General features: G+C 29.8%; 1 protein-coding gene across 1 annotated transcript in view; it reads left to right on the top strand.

Moving 5' to 3' along the window:
• The window catches only part of LOC136983274 (protein IWS1 homolog), a 36,730-nt gene extending 19,459 nt beyond the window's left edge, over positions 1 to 17,271 (top strand). The window contains exons 5-15 of the mRNA XM_067279983.1: positions 1,831 to 1,868; positions 2,756 to 2,798; positions 2,893 to 2,956; positions 4,318 to 4,381; positions 4,967 to 5,141; positions 7,347 to 7,491; positions 9,330 to 9,542; positions 9,639 to 9,865; positions 10,565 to 10,630; positions 10,699 to 10,810; positions 16,969 to 17,271. Coding sequence (XP_067136084.1) covers positions 1,831 to 1,868; positions 2,756 to 2,798; positions 2,893 to 2,956; positions 4,318 to 4,381; positions 4,967 to 5,141; positions 7,347 to 7,491; positions 9,330 to 9,542; positions 9,639 to 9,865; positions 10,565 to 10,630; positions 10,699 to 10,810; positions 16,969 to 17,094 — 1,273 coding nt within the window. The 3' untranslated portion in view covers positions 17,095 to 17,271. The remainder of the gene's footprint in view (positions 1 to 1,830; positions 1,869 to 2,755; positions 2,799 to 2,892; positions 2,957 to 4,317; positions 4,382 to 4,966; positions 5,142 to 7,346; positions 7,492 to 9,329; positions 9,543 to 9,638; positions 9,866 to 10,564; positions 10,631 to 10,698; positions 10,811 to 16,968) is intronic.
• The last annotated feature ends 3,164 nt before the right edge of the window (positions 17,272 to 20,435 follow it).

Consider the following 20,435-nt stretch of genomic DNA (forward strand, 5'->3'; position numbering starts at 1 on the left):
TGGCATTATTTCTGTATTCTATCATCCCAGTTTAGTGATTTTTGTCATAAAAATTCCAGTACAATTTTTGAGCTTTTTCTTAACACATCATTAACTCATATATCTTATATATGTACTGTATATCATTACAGCATTTTAACTGATGTTTATTGCATATGAAAGAAAATGCAGTTAATATACAATTCTTAATATAGGATTCTACATAAACATATTCATTGCTTTACTGTTTATAACAAATTTTTTAATGATATTAAATATTTGGTAATTGACGTTCGTAATGTTTTATATCATGCTAAAATCTTGGATTGATAGGTAAATGGACTTTTTTAGTGTTTTAATTGTTTTAATGTATTTTAACAAAATTGGTTTTAGGCTGAATTACCATTTTTAATCATAAATTGGCATATTAGAGTCCAAATATAATATGGCAAGAGTTATTTCATTTATAGAAGAATATAATTATATATTTTCATCATTTAATCGCAAGCAAATTTGATGCAAAACAATATTCACAACTAGTACAGTTTTTAAATCAGTAAGTTGTTTAAGTTTTGAGTAATAAATAGGTATGAACAGTATTTTTTTTTTCTTTTGGTCTTAGAAGGTATCCCTTTTAAATTATTCTTCAGTTGTTTTCTACTTCATATTTTGTGTTGTGAATCTAAGAGAATTTTATCTGTAGATGGTGTGTTAAGCAAATTTCTGATGAATATAAACATAATAAGTGGAATTTTGAAATATTTGTAATGGTAGAGGAAGCCAAACAAAAATAATGATAGGAATAAAAATGAATGAAACTTTGTTGGCAAATGAATTGTAAATGTAATATTTAAGTATTACTTTTTACCACTCAGTCTTTTATTTTTCTCTGTTGTGGCTCCAAAATGTACTGTTTTTCATTAATCATTCTTCTTGCCATACATTGCTGAACTTAGGTCAGTGGTAGACTGGTCCACTGGAAAGTTCCTGCTTTTCTGGTGGACTGTTTTCTTGGTTGCCATTCCTTATTTTAATATACACTATATCTCACTTCAGAAAAATAAATTCATAAATAAAATACAAGCACTGCCTATTGTATTAAATCTTATATAATCTAATTCAAGCTGTAAGCTGCTGTGGTACAAACCATATAAACAGATATCTGGTTCATGGTAAATACAGTCTATTACTTGAAATTTTAAAATTAGTAGTCCTGATTTGGGTGTGGGCAGCTGTGAAACTCAAGGCAGCCCATGCAAACTGACATTCAACTCATCACTATGTGCATTTAACTTCTAAATTGAAAATAACTGAACAATTTGGGCCATACTGCTGTAAGGCACATATTGGATTAATGCTTGGCACTGCCCAGATTTGATCCCAGGTTCCTCAGAGCAGAGGCTGGTTCTTTAACTGTCTTGGTAATCTGGCTGGTTATATATATATATTCCCAGACTAAACTTGGTGCCAGTTTGATGTTGCCCTTGATCCAATGTTTGTTAAACAGAATGATTTTATTTTTGTGTTGTTATGGTTACTTTGAAATTCTACAATCTTTTAGATTGTCAGATATCAAAATAAACATGCGAATTTCTGAACATAAAAAAAGTCAAAAAGATATTAAAAAGTGTAATTTGAAGAGAATTCTAACAAGCTTATTTATCTTTATATTTATTTTATTTGTGTGTAATTATATATATAAAATAATTATTATATTTAATTTTAATTTAAATTTCAATCACATGTAGAATTAAAATTTTATATTTCTTCATTTCTACAGAAAATTTTACGTGGAATTTTTATATAATGTGAAAATGCTTTGTCTTTAAATTGAAAATAATTATTTTACAGGAAAATTTTGGGATCAGACGTTGAAAATGAAGCATCAGGTAATAAAATAATATATAAAATAAAGTATATAGGTACAGAGTGAGTCGAAAGTCCCTTGCATCCTTTTCATATCAAGGATACTTAAAATATATTAAATTTGTTAATGTAGTTACATAGGAAATAATTTGTAGAGAATATAGGACTTTTTTGTTGACTTTGAAAAAAGATTACATAAAATAAAATCGCTTCTCAAAAATTTAAAGCTGAAAATTACACAGTCCAAATGTATTTATTTGAATCCAGAAAATAGTTTTAGACTAACTAAATGGTGCTCTTTTTCATTGGAACTTTTAAGTTACCTCTGTTCATAAGTACGACGTAAGTAAACTAGAAATGATTTTTATGTATAAACATAAGTCCAATAGTTATATATTAAAGCCAAATGATTGCCAGATTAGATCAGGCTATATTACTGATATTAGTAATTACTATGGTTATATCCAAATTAATAGTTTTGGAAGCAAAGATCAGACAGACATCTGGGTAATGTATTGGCAACGCATCCACATGGAAAGTGGGAGTTGCAGGTTCATGTCCTGCCTCAGACTGATTTTCTTCCAGAATATTCTAAATTAATTAATAAATATTAGTTTAATTATAATCATTAAATTTAATAAGAGATGGTGCCTAATGCCTCCCTCTAGGCCAAGTTACTTGGTATTTAATTATTAGTAGCAATAATATAGCTTGATCTAATTCGGTAATCACTTGATTTTTAGGTAACTACATAAAAAAAGTTCATATATTTTTAGGACTTTTGGAATAAAAAGGGTTTAAGGAACTTTCAATTCACCCTGTGTATTTGTTTTGTTCAAACTGAAGATAATTAAATTATTTAATTACGAGTATTGTAAAAAAAATTAATTTATGATATTTATATTTGCAGATGCTGAAGATAGTGATAGTGAAAGTGATAAGAGTGATAACGAGTAAATTTATGATATATTAATATAAAAATTTTCTAAAATTATTTTATACCTTATTAACTTCTATTTATTTCTTCATTATATAATTTATTTTTAGATCAAAAGTAGGAGAATTAATAGCAGATATCTTTGGAGAGAGTGATGAAGATGAAGAATTTGAGGTATGTAAATAATTATATATGAAATTAATTAATTTATTATAATGCAGATTTTTTTACTTAATAAAATTAAAAGCTTTTTAAGAAACATATTAACCAAAGATTATACGAAAGCTCTCTAAATCATACAAAAATTTAAACCCGATATTGAGCATTTAATTTAAAAGTAAAAAAATCTGAATAACTCCAGAGGCCAAAATTGGCTCCTAGATATTTTGGCTGGTTCCCATAACAATAAAAAAATTTTATCACTCTTGATTAAGTTATTATTACATTATTACTTTAATAAATTGAATATAATGAAAAATTTTGTCAACAGAGAAAATTTTCAATGCCATATGTCAGATATTTCTCTCTGCATTGTTTATAAAGATTTGTAAATGATTGTGCTATTTTCTCTGCAGTTATTATTCATTCATAGCAATCCAGCAGCTTTCTGTTTCATTGATTCATCTTATATGATGATCACTTGCACTGTAATTTCTTGTATGGATAAATTAAAGCATTTCAGTTCTACAGAGATAAAATTATTTAGTTTTACAGTGTGTCTAGGAAGTTAGATCACTGTTTTTGTTTTTGTGAAGAAGAGAGAGAGACATGTTATATATCAAACATATATTATACTTTATTTGTCTAGAATATCAATGTGAACTCCATTGTGATCAAAGCAGAGTCTGATACAGCACCAAGTTCACTGAGATCTTCTGCAAAGATAATCTGGTGTAAGAAGAGAAAATGCTGAATTCTCTGACTCTTCTGTTGTCTGGTAGTGCTGTTGACTGACTTTTTCCATAACAAAGATATAGGTGCCTGGAAAAACTGTTTCCAAGCAGCTGGATTGGCTATGGGTCTGAAGCATACCATCACCTCTCATGGCTACATGAGATCTTCAGATGCCAGACAACACATTGTGGGGCATTTTCAAGGAGAAAGTTTGTCAACAGCACTATCAGATAATGGAAGAGTTGAAAAATGCAGTGATAGAAGCATTTTCTTTTCTTACACTAGATTATTTTCCCAAAACATCTTGACAAACTTGTCACCATATCAGACTCTGTCATGATCAATCATGGAGCTCATACTGATACTAATGACAAGTAAAGGAAAAAGTATTTTCTGACATAATATCTCATTATCTTCTTTAAAAACTAAAACAATGGGTTGAAGTGACTTCTTAGAAGGTAAAAATGAGGAAAATCTCTTGTTTTGAAAGTCATGATTTTGTTATTAATTTGGAAATGTCATATATAAAAGAATAAGTATTAAATATTAAAAGAACCGAAGAATAAGATTTTATGTTGCATTTAAAAAGTATGAAATCAAGAATTTACAGCAAGTATTAATATACTTTTTACATTTAATAGGGATTTGGTGAAGAAGATCTTGCTGCAGCTAAGCAAAAGAAAGAAAAGAAGAAAGCAACAAAAGGTAAAAATATATTTAAAATTACAATAGGAATAGTTTTTAAAAAATAAATTCTAAATAAAATGAAATTTATATTTTTATTATTATTTTTATTGATGAGAGAATAAAGCAAAATCTTGATGAAAATTGTTTATTAAATATTCATTTATTTAATCAACAATTTTCTTCAAAATTTTGCTTTATTTTAATTAAGTCATATCTTAACTGTTACAATTCAGTTCAAAACACAAAGATGGTTATGTCTTTAAAATATAAGTTTTGATCATTTTTAAAATCATTTAAAATTTTTACATATTTAGATTTATTTGAAAGAAAAATATATGGATTTCTTTTTCTTTTAATTTAACTAATTAAAATAAGTTATTGCAATCTATAACCAATAAAAATATGAAGATTTATATAATTTAATTTATTAATGAAGAATAATTTAAAGTTTGATTAATGTTATTAAGAAATTATTGAAAGTTGCTCCTTTAAAACAAGCCAAACTTACTGATAGTCAAAAACTTTGAGTAAGAATATTTAGATTAATCAGATCTAAATATGAATTATGTAATTTACATAGTTTTGAATAAATTTTTTTTACAGTATTATCTGATAGTGAGGGAGAAGGAAATGCAGTTGAAGAAGATACAGCAGAAAATGCATCTATTGAAGAAGCAAACAAAATCTTAGAACCCAAAGATAAAGTAAATAATATAGAGCAAGTACTACCTACAATTTCAGATGAAGACTCTGGTGATGAGGGTCCTAGAAGAATTCCGTACGTAAAATTGACGTTTTGTATTAATTTTTAATAATATAAGTCTTGCTTTGTTTAATCACTAAATGTTAAACACAATTTTATTAAATTGTGTTAAAAATTTAGTGATAACATCAATTTTATATTTAGTATTTCAATAAGTTTGCAATATTTACAATATTTTTAAACATTTCATGTATTTCTAAATCTTATTTTGAGTAAAAATATTTGTTAAAAATTACTTATTTTCTCATCTTAAAAAATTATCTAACAAAAATCCATAATCGAATGTATATGATAGAATAAAAAAATAAGTGGGAATTACAATGGTAGTTGACAACCAAACCAATTGCTATAGTTTAAATCTTAATATCTAATAATAAGTTTTGAAAAACTGTTAAGCAAGTTTAGCAAGATATGAGAATATTACCCTAGTAAAAATAGTACGTCAGATGGCTGCTTCTGAAATTTGAAACATCAAAAATGGAACAATAGATTAACATTAAATTTTACCGTAGACTTAGGATATCTTGTAATGAAACTCTGAATATGTTAACACCAGTTTATGATAAATCACTGTTGAAGACCTGAGTGTACAAGTAGTACAAGAGCAATCAACAGGTGATTTGGTCTACACTGTAATTCATATGGATCCTTATACAATATTCTCCTAGTCAGTCTTATAATGCAATGCATATGTGTTGTACTTTGAGCCTTTAAAGTCAACAGTATTAGGCTACAAATAAGATTTTTGTGCTCTCAAAGCTGCCTTATCCCCTGATCTAGTTCCAGCAAATTTTTCTCTCTTTCCAAAATTAAAGAAGCATTTGAAAGAGTATCATTTTATGTCATTATAAGAGATTGAGATTGCTGTGCTACAAGCTATCCAACTGCTTAAAGATGGGTTTTATGATCACTTCTAGTCTTCTACGGAGGATGTTTGAAGAAGCATGTAAAAGCAAGTGGTCATTATTTTGAAAGAAATGCATTGAAATATATTGTCTAATATCACAATAAAAGTATTGTTTTTTCCTATTTATTTTTTCCTCTGCCTTGTATATCCAAATTTTAGTTTAATATAATCTATATATTTTGTTTAGTTTAATGTATTATCCTGTGATTCCTAATATCATATATATATATGATATTAGGAAATGCAGCAGTGACTCCCTGCCAAGTAAAAAGTCATTGACTACATATATAGGAATCAGAGTTGTCAATTTTTGGGGGTTGATTTCACCACCCCACAAACACCTGTAGTAATTCCGTTCGAAAGAAAATTGTTTTCTTAGGTAGTGTGAGAAATTTCAAGATTTTCTATAAAGCAGTTGCTGAAATATAAGCAATTGAAAAGTGCAAAAATTTCCAAAAAAGCTGTATTTTCTTCTCCTCATCCTTTTTTCTTCATCTGGCACTGCAGACACTTGTAGAGAAAAAGCTACCAGGTCTAGAAAAGCTCAAATTTTAAACTTAAGCCTTAAGCTTTTCTTGTTACCAGTGAGGTGCTCACAAAACTTCTGGGTCGATAGGTCAAAGTTCAAGGGGGTTTCCCATAGAGGTTATTCAGTTTTACAGCTTAAGTTTATGCTTATAAGGATAAAATTGCATGGAAACAAATGAATTTTATTCAAATTGTTACTTAAAATTCATAACCTCAAACTTATGTGAATTAAAACTTTTTATATTGATTTTTCAAAATGGCATATTGAAAGCATTGGTCAGTGTGTTTGGTTGGCAATGCACTCAGTTGGTGATCAAGAGTGCCAACAGATCTTGACTTGACATAGTAATATAATTATTAAACAAAAACATCTGAGATGTAAAAAAATTTTGCCAAATAAAAATTTATGACAATTTAGACAATGGTGAAAATTTTTTTTAGCAGTTTTTTTTTTTTTTTTTTTTTGGTAAAGATAAACTTGGCACTTGGTGGCAAAATGTAGAAAAGAATGATACAGGTAAAAATCTTGTGGGTACTGTTTACAAGTGCCAACTTTATCTTTACCAAAGAAAAACTGCTAAGAAAAATTTTGACCGTCATCTAAATTGTCATAAATCTTTACATCTCGGGTGTTTTTGTTTGGATATTAAACTAACAAAATATATATAAATCAAACAATCATGATATTTATGTTATATATATATATATATATATTATATATGTAATATATATTACATAAATATTTTAAATTTTAAATTAACTGTGTAATTTATTTTATTTTACAGAGAAGATTTCATGTATGATTTTGAAATAATGCTTCAGAGGAAAAAAGAAAGTCAACGGAGACGCAAAAGAAAGGATATTGATATTATCAATGACAGTGATGATCTTATTGCAGAAATTATTAATCAAATGAGAGTGTCTGCAGAGGTCAGTATTTGAAATTTTATATAATAAGATTGTTACCATTGCTAGTACAGTAGAGTCCTGATTACCAAAGATAACATGGATGAAGCGTACCACAGATAAAATGAAGTGTTTGACTAAATTATTAAATAATCTGGATTTGAATGCATTAATTTGTATATGAAGTACTCTATTTTTTAGTTAGACTTATTGAACATAATGACTTCTAAATGAAATTAAAGTTTTTTTATTGTGTAATTTAACCCTTTCCCTGCCGTCTGCCACGCCCCCTTATTTTGTAAAACGGCCAAGGTCAAAATAGGTAAATCAGGCAATATTATTTTAAAAATTCACCAAAAATTAAATTATTATTTGATTCATATGAAAAAAATCACATATATTTATCAATATAGTTAGTTTTAAATACGACATTTTTCAATAAAGTTTGTTTGAAAAATTTATGAGAAAAAAAAAATAATATATGATAATTGACATTCAAACTTGAAAATTTGTTACTTTTTGTCAAAATTAACATTGTCTGGTTACTTTATTCTTATTGTCACTGAGCCAGAATGACGTAGAATATTGTTCTGTACAGTTTGATATTACATTTATGCACGTACGTTTATTCGTTGTGAAATTATCGCACATTATATTAAACATTTGTTTGAAATCTGAACTTTATTCTGCTTTCATCTAACATAATTAACTAATATACTTTATTCATTTCATATCAAACAAGACTATATATTTTTGTAATAAACATACGATTACCAATAGCAATAGATGTAACATTTGCTAATATTTTAGATTTAAAAAAAAATTAAAAATTAAAAATTAAAAAAATATATAAAATATCAGAACTGAAGGTCATAACTTAAATATTTACGATATATTAACATATTATAGCTGAATAAACTTATTATAGCATAAATCAACTTATTATAGCAATATTATTGCATGAATATGCTAAAAATAAAATAAAAAATTATCAGAAAATGAAAAATTAAGAAAAAATAACCGATAATTAAAATTTTTTAAGTCGACAAAACACCACCTGGACAAAAATATGTAGAATGAACGATAAACAAGACGATGCCGTCAAGTGCTGACATCTGTTGTCGATAAATTTTATAAAAATCGATTGTTAACAGGGTAACGATCAATCGGTACCCTGGCCGTTTTGCTAAACGAATAGGGTAACGATAGATCGGTACCCTGGCCGGGAAAGGGTTAAAATTTTAATTATTAAAGCAAATGTAAGTCTATGATTAGAATTAAAATTTCTTTTAATCTTTCTTAAACTTCATTTTGTCATGAGAAGTTATCAGTAAAATTTTTCCTAAAACTTCTAGAGTCTCTTTCTAGTATTGTCCATTCATGAAAAGTCAAATACTAAATTATGCACTTTCATTGTTGATAAAGTACTCTTCCACAATTCATTTCAGATAATGCAAAATCTTTGTTAATTGGGTCTTGGTTAATCAGAACGCTACTGTTTTACTATAACAATATTGCCTGTTGGTTTGTAATGCTGGATTAGAATATGATATAATTGATGATTTGTAATTCAGTATATAATAAATATTCACCTTTTGATTATTAAAAAAAAAAAATAAGTCTTTAGATGACAAGTAGCTACCTTTTTCTTGTTTGTTTGAGAATTTGAATATGCATATATTAGAAATACAGTGTAGAAAATAATGTTAAAATTTTTATAGTTTACATGATGAAAATGATGTTACTTTTACTGTAAACTGATATAAAACTTATTTATTGATGGTGTACTTAATTGTAAATTGTATAAAACGTAAATTTGCACTTATTCAATTTTTGATTTAAGGTAATTATTTGTATTTCAGGAGGATCGTCAGTTGAATAAGAATAAAGCTGCTGCAACTAAAAAATTGAAACTTCTTCCAATGGTGGTTTCTCAATTAAGAAAACATGATTTAAAAGAAGCCTTTTTAGATCAGGGAATTTTGAGTGTAATGGCAGAATGGTTGTCACCTCTCCCGGATCGTAGTTTATCTCATTTGCAAATTAGAGATAATATGCTACGGTTATTAGCTGAAGTAAGTGATTTTATTTTGTTACATAGTTACATTTTGGTATTATTATTATCATTATCATTAATTAATGTAAAATTTGTGATGTTTATTCAATTTTAGTTTCCTCCCATTGATCAAGGATTACTAAAAAGTAGTAATATTGGTCGTGCAGTAATGTATCTTTATAAACATCCAAAAGAAACAAAAGAAAATAGAGAAAGAGCAGGAAAACTAATTAGTGAATGGGCAAGGCCAATTTTTAACTTAAATACAAATTTCCATTCCATGTCAAAAGAAGAAAGAGAGCAAAGAGATTTTGAACATATGCCAAAGAAGCGAAAACTTAGGTAAATTTTTTTGTAAATGATTTTATTAATCATAGAAATTTGATGAATACAATTCAGTAACTTGATTGAATAAATTCAGTAATGTGTGGTTATTAACCAATCTTTTTTGATTAGATGATTTTTAAATTACAATAAATAAAATGTTTAAAATTAATATAAATTCTTATTTATATAAATACAAAATATCATTATTAAGGAACTGAATACAACTGTGTAGTTTTATCATTTGATAGCTACTTAATTACCAAATTATAACAGAATATATTCTGATATTTGTTCAGAACATTCAGTAATTTGGAATATGTATGCCATTAGAATGAGATGATAACAGAACATGTCCTATAATTTTACTAGATAATATCACTCTCATAACTTGAAATAAAATAGTTATTGATATTTTTCAAAACTATCATAATATTTTGAAAAAGTCTTTAACATTTATTTGAGTGTTAAAAATAATTGTGATCACTATGAAAATACAAAAATACTGATATTTAAGTAATAAATTTTTCTATATATTAACCTAAGATTAAACTATATATATTATAGTTTATCTTATTTTTAAAAATCCAATTTTGTTCATGCTTTATTTTGTTGTATGAAATATGAATCTCACTTAAAATTGTTAGATTCTGCTTTATTATTTTTATTTTTATTGTAATTTAAAGTTTAACACCATAAATCTTTCATTTGTGATAGGCTTGAATCTGGGGAAGGTGGTGTAGTTAAACAGGACATTGAACGAGCTTTGTCTGCAGAAGATAAGTAAGTTCATAATTATATATATATAAATTATAATAGAAAAATTTTAAATGTTATAATTTTTTCTGTAGAGCATTACGGCCAGGTGACAAAGGATGGATTGCTAGGGCTCGGGTTCCAATGCCATCTATGAAAGATTATGTAGTAAGACCCAAGTGGAATGTGGAAACTGATATTGGAAGGGTAAGTAGAATATAGTAGTAATCTTTTTCCAGTTTATATATACATACGTATATAGAAGAATCCTAATTATCTGAGATAAATATGGATTGATGCTATCTCAAATAACTGAAAACTTGGATAAAATGGACAGTTGTGATTAAAAAATTTATATGATGTCATTTTAAAAAGCCTCTTTGTATATAAGAACAATAGTTTTTTGTTCCAGTGTTAAGAGTCCTGTAATGAAAACACACCTACAATTAAGTTTTTATTAGTTGCAAATGTTTACAGCAGTTATCTGATTAGCTATTAGTTATAATATTTTCTTTTTGATGCAGTTTTTTCACTTGCAGTTTTCCCTTCCTTTCATTTCCACAGTTTGTCATCATTGTTACTTACAGTAAGACCCCACTTAATGCGGGGGATGCGTTCCTAGACAACAAAGTGCTAAGCGAAGCAGCATTAAACAAGGTCATTTTAACATAGAGTAATTAGGGATAGGTGAACACGTGACCAAAAATAAACAGATTTTACTTTAACATATATTATTATATAAAATAACCTAAAATTAAATAACACATTAACATATGCACACAGAAATGTAAAGTTCATTTTTTGTGACGAAGGTCCTGGCTTTTCTGAAATTCTTAAGATCACACCGAAAATGCCTCATTTTTCTTTCTCACTCCTTTCAAAATCTGGATCATTCACTACAGTTTGATCAACAATTTTGATTATCGTTACCAAACTTTACTAAGGAAATCTGTAGAGAAATTCTTTGGGTTCTTTGTTTTCAGAATCTCTATTTTCCAGTTCTACACTTTTTTGGCACCTTTTGTTGATTGGTTTGTGTTCGTGTTCGTAAATAATCGTATTATGTACAAATCAATGAAATGTCGCGAAAATTAAAATCAATGTAAATTTTGAGCTTTTTTTAGGCTTCGAGCAGACCGTGTTATATCGAATCAGCGTTAAGTGGAGTCTTACTGTATTTTCATCAGACTGATTATTTTTGCTTTCTTTTTCTTGTTTGATCGGCGTCTTTGTTTTCTGAAAGTTCTTCAACGAGTTTCAAAAGCTATTCTAGCAAAGAAATTTTTATTCTTGATGGCAAAACTCACTGTTTGGACCAAAGAGATTCTAATTCTAATCTTCTATCACCTGTAGCATCTTGAGCATGTAGAATTCCTATAAAAGTCTCAATTTCGTATATTGTTTTCACCCAGTCTGTGTTTTGGAGCTGCTGATGAGCTTCCACTTCAGTAGATTTTTTTTTATTCCAAATATGATTTATTATTGACAATCACCATGAATTCAACACTTTCTCCAATGGTTTTTTGCAGCAAAGTACCTCTTTCCCAGTATGTTTTTAGAGTACTAGTGGGAGCCTCTATTGTAGTACCTGCATATATTGATGGCAATCTGTCTAAATTTCTTGTAGATCAAGAAAGAGAAGAATCAGACAGCTTACCATAGCCTTTTGTGTTCTTATTGATAAATCTTTAGAACAAAACAATAAGGAACCTGAGACCACGTATTTATCGATTTATTGAAAATATTGCCAAGGGAAGCTACAAGAAAATATTACTACATTTTTACCTGCATAATAGCTTTGCTTAGAAAGAGACTGATCAATGTTCTGTGTTTGCACATTGTCATCAGGGGGTGATAAAACTATTAGAACTTTCTTTCTTGACTGAAGAATGATTTTGGACAAAAAATCCTAATGGTGTTGGAATTTCCTGAATCATTTTTTGACAATTCCTGAAGAGCTTCCACAACTTAGTAAGGATGCAGCACTAAAGTATTTACACATTTTGTTGTGAATGCACTAAGCTTTTATGAATTATAAATAATAAATAATGTATTCACTTACTTATTCACTTTAGATCAGGGCTTCCTAAACTATGGGTTGCAAAGCGAAATGTGGGGGTCAGGAAAATTAAATTCAAACAGTTGAATTTTAACTCTGAACAATATTTTGATTTAATAAATGTTGAAGATGAATATTTGGCAGTACCAAATATTGCACCTAGGTTTAAATTGTTATACTGCAAAAAAACAAGCACATCCATCTCATTAAAGCATAATTTACTTAGATGCTCCTCTATAATTTTGAAGTGCTTCCAAAACTAGAGAGAATCCTGGTCTGTCCAGATCCTATTCTAAGTACAAAGAATTGTGCACTTTCCTATCCCTGTTAATCTCAGATGAGTTTGGAGTTTTCAGTTCCTTGCTCATACCACCAATTTTCATTGAACATTTTACAACTGTAGCTAAGCCTTAACTGTCTTGAAATCTGCACCATAGCTGACGAATACTTTGATTCTCTGTGGTTGAGGCCATAGTAAGTTTCAGCTATGATGCTGTCTCTTCATCACGAACCTCTATGGGTCTCTATGGGTCTTCTGTTGTTCAAACTTCCATCATGCAGAATCTTGAGATCTTATGAATTCCTAGTGTTTGTATTGGAAATTTTTGCTAAACAGTTATGATAACTATAATCATAATACATAACAATGTTGTACTTCTTCTGCAAAAGATTAAACAGATTTCTCACTTTTTACACTCTCGAGCTTGCCGCTAGTTAGTCAAGTTACTTTATGACTACCCCGTATTTTCTAATCTAGTGGTAGATTTCTACAAACCAACTGTGGGGGCTTGGAGGCCGTCGAAAATTGGATTATGAGAGTTTAGGGTAGGGTTCTGCCACACCTCCGAGTTTGGCAATAAAAAGAAAGCAGGCTGAAGTGACTCTTATCCTCGTGTCATAACTAAGTCCAGGAATGAGCCTTTCAGGAGGATGAATGCAAAGTCAAGTACAAATGAAAATGAAACTTATAAAAAATATGTTTTAGGAAGTTGGCTTACTTGTATCTACAAAATGGTGGGTGGGTGGTACCTAATGAGGTGTCTTAACTATGAAACACAACATACCAGGAAAAGAGTTGTCTTCTCTTCTTTTCACCTTTTCATCTTCTTTCTCCATCCTCTATGTCTGACTCCCCAAGTCAGCCGTCTCCTGTCCAGTCAGTCCCTCAATTTTGTCATTTTATTCTTTGCTTTTGACCAATCATGCTTTTGTTCTGGGGAAGATGAAGTAATGTGTAAAAAGCATGATTGGTTATCCAATGGTCCTCCTCTCTTGTCAACAAAGAATGATGTGTGTCCATGTGACATGGATAGCATATCATCGGTCATACATCATCGAAAAGGGGGAAATGACAGTAATCTTCTCATCTTTTCCTTCACATGTTGTGAGATTTAGAACAAAAAAATTATCAATTAACTGTTATAATTTGTTTCTCTTAATTATTTTAAATCAATATTACTAAAAATTTGGAAAGGAGTCCCTAAAATCAGAAAAATAGGCGAAATTCATTGTATATCAACCAATCTTGGTGTCACATTTACAAATGCGTCTTCGAGATGTGGGTCCAAAGTGCATCCTGTATGATAGCTAACAGTTGTTCTTTACACAACCAGACAGAACAATAAAAAATAAATATAAAATACAAGGGTCATTCAAGGTTAAACAAGACTTTTATGCCTATAATTTCAAAAAGTAACTGCAGCAAGATAAAACCCGAAGAGAAAGTAGAATTATCCATACCAAGATTTCGGTAGCAATCATGATGTATTTTGTGCATGCATAGCAGTTTTAGTGATCATGGTGGAAGGTAATGTGTCCACAATGGTGGAACAGTGGTGCATAATCAAATTTCTCGTGAAGGAAAAGGTTAAACCTGCTGAAATGTTGAGAAGATTGTTCCCCATATTGTGCACTCAAACGATATTGCAGGCAAGAGTGTTCAAATGGTGATGAGAGCTGGTGACAAATGAAGCACATGGATATGTTTGTCCAATTGCAGTAACGCCAGTAAATATCACATTAGTTGAGCAAGTTATCCTGACACACATTACCAACACTGATGGACACTTTGTCTGCAGGTTGAGAAAATCATCCACGAGCACGTACTGTTCTGCAAGATGGGTTCCCCGACAGCTGACATGTAATCAGCTCTAAATCGGTATCATATTGAAGGTGATGCGATTATCATTTTGTTTGGGCCCCTTAAAGAGCACCTAGGAGGAACAAAATTCCAGACATGATGAACTGCAGTAAGTTGTCCTGTGTGTGGACTGACTATGACGTCATCCCACTTCTTTCAACAAGATAGGTATCAGGAACCTACCCCACCACTGGGAACAGTGTCTACATACAGATAGAGAGTATTTTGAAAAATTCACGTAGTTTATACGTTTTGGACATTCCTTTTGGTCTGTAGAAATAAAAGTCTTGTTTAACTTTGAATGACTCTTGTACATATAGAATTTAAAATACAATAAAATTTCTAACTGATTAATGAGAATACATTATTCAGTTAGAGGTCAACATTAACCCAACAGAAACAACTAGAAATGATGATAGTTGGTTAGTTTCTTCAGCTCTCCCATAGAAGTAAAAATTACTCTGAAAGGGCAATTCCAAAAAATTGAATTGAATTGATCATCCACCGTAATCAACAACTTTATTAAAAGGTGGAGATCAGTGTGGTCAAAATCCACATTGATCTCCAAGTTTGAGCCATTATTAATCAGCAGCAGTGCCCAAGCATAATGTTGGCAAATCAACTATTGAAAGAGTTGTGTTGATATGCCGACACTTTGTATATACATTAAGTCGAGAATACCTGCTCCATCACCAAAGCCACTCACAAGGAGAAACATTTACTATGGGCCAAGGAAAAAGTGAGCTGGACACATGCAAACAAATCATGTGTAGTGACAAGAAAAAAACTTCAACCTCGACAGTCCAGACGATTGGAGCCACTACTAGCATGTTTTAAGAAGGGAGAAAAGACTACATTCCAAATGCCAACTAAAACCATCCCCTGTTATCAGGAGGAAAACTCCACTTACTTTTGTACACCCTTGTAAAAAGGCAAATGATTATCAAGACGGTGATCATTCTCTTGCCATTGTCCCAAAAAATATAAAAGCATATAACAAAATTAACTGAAACAGTCAATAACTTGATTGTAATTCTTTAAAATTATTGAAACAGGAAAAAAAAACAAAAAAGGGTTATCATTTTTTATATATGCATTTGTGAAAGTTCAAGCAAGCTAAAAATGAATGATTTTATATGGAAATTTGTTAGTGCCTTTATATTTATAGGATGCACATTAATCTGAATAGTTTACAGAAAAGGTCTTGGTCTACTAATACAAATATGTAAAAACTATTGTATTAGCTTTTTACAACCTAATTGATTCCTGAAAATACAGACTGAACTACATAATATTACACCAAAACTGCCAATTAAAAAATCTATGTAAAACTAGCATGTGAGCCCGGCGTTGCTCGGACAAAAAATAATGATAACCAAAATTAAGATTATTAGATTATAGCCTATCTTGCCCATTTCCACCAAGTGCAAAAATTAGGCCCCCCTCTTCCGAGGCTAATTAGAAAATTTTTAGATATCTGCTTACCGCACCGGGATAATGATAATTAAGACTCACTGCAAACACTAACCTGTACATAGTACCACTAAGTGATGAATAATAAATGTTTTCATAACTCTTTCTGGGTTCTTCAGGTTTACTAAATTTGAAAAATAAGCTGGATCTTCCAGAATCATTCATGGACATTAAGATGAAGAGTTTGAATAAAGAGAACTCGTGCACATGAACTCCCCATGTCAACTTTATATACGATGGAACACTAAATATCTTTGAGAATTTTTAGAAGGGTCTAAAAAATATGTTCGATTTCCTGCATAAATACAAAAAAGGCATCTAAAATAGTAAAATAGAAGCAGAGTTCTTCACGGTAAGCCTTAATCCTGTTCCTCTCCCCAAGGGTGGAAATTTTGAAAAATCCTTTCTTAGTGTACATTCTGACGACATATCCTAACTGTGTACCAAATTTAAACTTTTAACTCCTAACCGTTTGGGCTCTACTCTTATCATCATCAACCCATCTCCATTATATACAGTAAAGGATCATTGAAGTAGCTTGAAAAAAATATTATAGATTGGTGGTTGTGCTAATTCAGTAACATCAAAATTTTAATTACTGTTTTACATATTAAATATTATTACATTTCAATATTCTATAATAATATAATCCTTTGACAATAATTTTAAGTGTCTTTTCCTTTATTTCATTAGGGTAGCAATAGGAAACAAGTAACAAGACTGGACAAACACATTCGTAACTTCAGAGAAAAAAAGAAACTCTCCAAGGTTCAGAGGGCAGTGACGATCAGCATAGAAGGCCGAAAAATGTCCTTGTGATATTTTATGTATACAATGACGGATTGTTTGATGGAAAGAAATAATTTATCGTGACACATTTTAATTTGTACAATTATTTGAAATATAAAATGACTGTATAGTTGTTGCATGTCTCGTTGGTCCATATAGCGAGTGAATGTTTACTGTAGATTTTTTAAATAAAATATACTTTTCATATTTTTTAGTTTTAATATGCTTAGAATTATGAGAAAATAGAAAAAATATTTGGTTGTTTCAAATGAAGGAGGCTGGGATGTCAAGTGTGTGAGCAATTATATCAATGATCAGTTGTGACAGGACCTTCCCAGACCTAGAAAAATATTGTCTCCACATGCCCATTTCTTGCATCACTTATGACAAAGCATGTTTCATTCAGCACCTTCCTTGGCAATTTCATACCAAGGATTTCCACAATTTTTAAGTGTAAACTTCATTATTTGATTTTTTAAAATTCAGGTAAGTGCATGTGTTGTCTCAAATTTGCCCACAGATTTTAGAATATTGAAATTTTCAAATTAGTTTGTGCTTTTCGTCAGGTTTACTTTAATGAAAACCAATAGTTAGAATAAGGAAGAAAAAATTACACTTTCCTATCAATTGGGTATCATTACTTTCAGACTTTAACCCTTAAGATGTCAGTGTGTTTACTAAATAAGAAGATTAATCTATTAAAAGAAAAGTTTAATAACACTTAGTTAAAAAATGTTTGTTTAAATATTTTTAGGTACTTACATACAAATGATTATTCCATTCATAAAAACGACAAATGAAACACAATGGTATCTTGGTATTTGAACCCAAATTCTGGTAAAAATTCTCTTGGTACTCGACAACAAATTTTAATGAATGACAAAATAAAACTATGAAAAAAATTTGAAAATGTTGCCAATACTTCTGATTGAGATCGACAAAAAACTCGGATGATTACGATTCTTTATAAATAAAAAATGCCCTCATTTAACTGAAATTAATATTAACATGTAATTGTCTTTTTTTATTATTGATGGGAATTAAATTAAATTATTGCTTTAATAAACATTTCTCTTTCATTACTATCTTCTGGAATGTAAACCCATGTTTTGCATTAGTCCATTGTTTTGTATAGCACAGATTCGCATAACACTGCACTTTTTTGGAACGTATCTACTGTGTTATACAAGGGATACCTGTACTTATTTCTTACATTTAAAAATTTGTTCCGAGAGAGAAAAATTGCACATCAGAAGTGCCACCATTAAATTCAATTATGTAGGCCAGTGGTTCACAAAATTTTTTGATTCTTGCTAAATCCAGATTTTCCCAAGGCGCCCTATGTCAAATTCTAACAAGTATAATTTGAGCCAATATTTTTAAAATTATTTCAATTTCGCTAAGTAAAATTATAAAAATTTTATAACATTTTGTGGCGCCTCCACGAGGAAGCCACAGCGTACTTTGGGAGCCGCTGATGTAGGCTATGCAGAAGCAGATAAAATATCTGCTATCACTGCCATCCTAAAAAGATTCAATTCCATTACAGAAAATGCCAATGCTTTCAATGGATGATCAAATGTTTTAAGATTGAATAAGAAATAAGTTTATCTGTTCCCACTTTTATTGATATGAACTTGTAGCATTCATACCATTCAAACAGCTTTTTATAAAGGTTTGTTGAATTAGCCATTGATATTAATTTTGCTACAGACTTGGTTCAAAATGCAGCACATGCTAGATCTCGGTATTCAGTTCTTTCTTACCAACATCATTTAACCTATCTGAGTCTTGGCCCAGTAATTAGTTGATTAATTAATTAAAAGAGCACTTCTTAAAGACATTCCTAGTAAGATGGGAAAGAACCGAGACAATTCAAGATAACCGAAAATCAAAAATACAGTAGAACAGTGTTTCTCAAACTTTTTGGACCGTGACCCCCCTTCTGCACTTAAAAATTTCAAAGGACCCCCGAAGAATAAGTGTGTGTCGAAAAACATCCCGGAGGGAGGAGGTTAGGCTCGTATTTAAATATTTATATTATTTTTATTATTTATATGTGCAATTTATTTAAGTAAAAATTATTATATATATTTTTTATTTCTATTATTTCTAAACATGAATCCATAGTAAATTTATAAAATATTTGAAAAAATTGATCTGGCATCAATTTTTCAGCGACCCCCCAAATATTTTTCACGACCCCCACTTTGAGAATCACTGCAGTAGAGCATCGATTATCCGACTCAATTGGGGACTGGGGTTGGTCGGATAACTGAAAAAACGGATAACCGAAAAGTATGAAAAAATACATTATTAGTATAGTATATTAGTATATCCCATGTAATTAGTATATTAGTATATCGCTATTAACCTACTTCGCGTTGAATTTTCATTGATGTTAAGCCTAACAAAAATTTTTTAAAATAATAATCGTCGCTATCGTATCATTAAAAATTATTTCTTTATTTTGCACAAAATAAACACAAAAATAAAGAAAAAAGTAGAAAATTAAACCTCGTTTAAATACTGGCCTCCCTTTCATGGTTGAGCCAGCGTTTCCAGCTAAAACACGCAAAAACTTAACAAAAATATTATTAAAGTAGCCAAGACGTAGCCAAATATTGTAGCGCCACATCACTAGAGGACAATTGAATTTGCCAACTAGAACGCGGTCGGTTAACCGATGTGACGGTTGATCGGGGGTCGGATAATCGATGCTCTACTGTACTTTCAAATGAATTGGATGAAAAAATGAAGCTATCCAATATATTGTACTAGTGATTTCTGACACTACTATTTATCCTTTTTCTGTGTTACCGAAAAACCACAACCTCAAAAAGGCAAATCTTTGAAATATATTTTGTAAAATAAAAGTTAACCTATTCTAAAAGTTAAAGATTTGTTGTTCTAGTTTTGTACTTTCTCTGTAAAATGGAAAAAAAGAATTAATAGTAGTGACACAAATCAAATCAGCACATTGGAATCAAGTCAAGTTTACTTGTACTACATTTTATCAGAATATTGTGTATTTTGTTCAAAGGATTTCTTTCCCTTTTTCAAAGATGCATTTTGATTTTGCTTTGAAGATTACATTAAATTTCTAACAGGTTTGTTTAATTAAAGTAAACCAGCAATTGTTAAAGAAAAAGAAGGAAAGAAACTTTGCTTAGTTGACGTTTAGAATTAACATCTTTTGTCCCTTAGAAGTTGGTTGCACAACTGCTGATCTACTCTACTTTTCTCTTCAGGAAGTGTGGCAACTTATATGGATGGATTTTAGATCTTTCTAAGTTGGCAACCTTATATTTACTGAGTCACTTTCCACTGAAATTCTCTTATTTGGATGTACAGTACAGTGTACAAAATCC

Source organism: Centruroides vittatus, unplaced genomic scaffold (assembly GCF_030686945.1).
Source record: "Centruroides vittatus isolate TY-2023 unplaced genomic scaffold, ASM3068694v2 contig_879, whole genome shotgun sequence".
Classification (NCBI taxonomy): Eukaryota; Metazoa; Arthropoda; class Arachnida; order Scorpiones; family Buthidae; genus Centruroides; species Centruroides vittatus.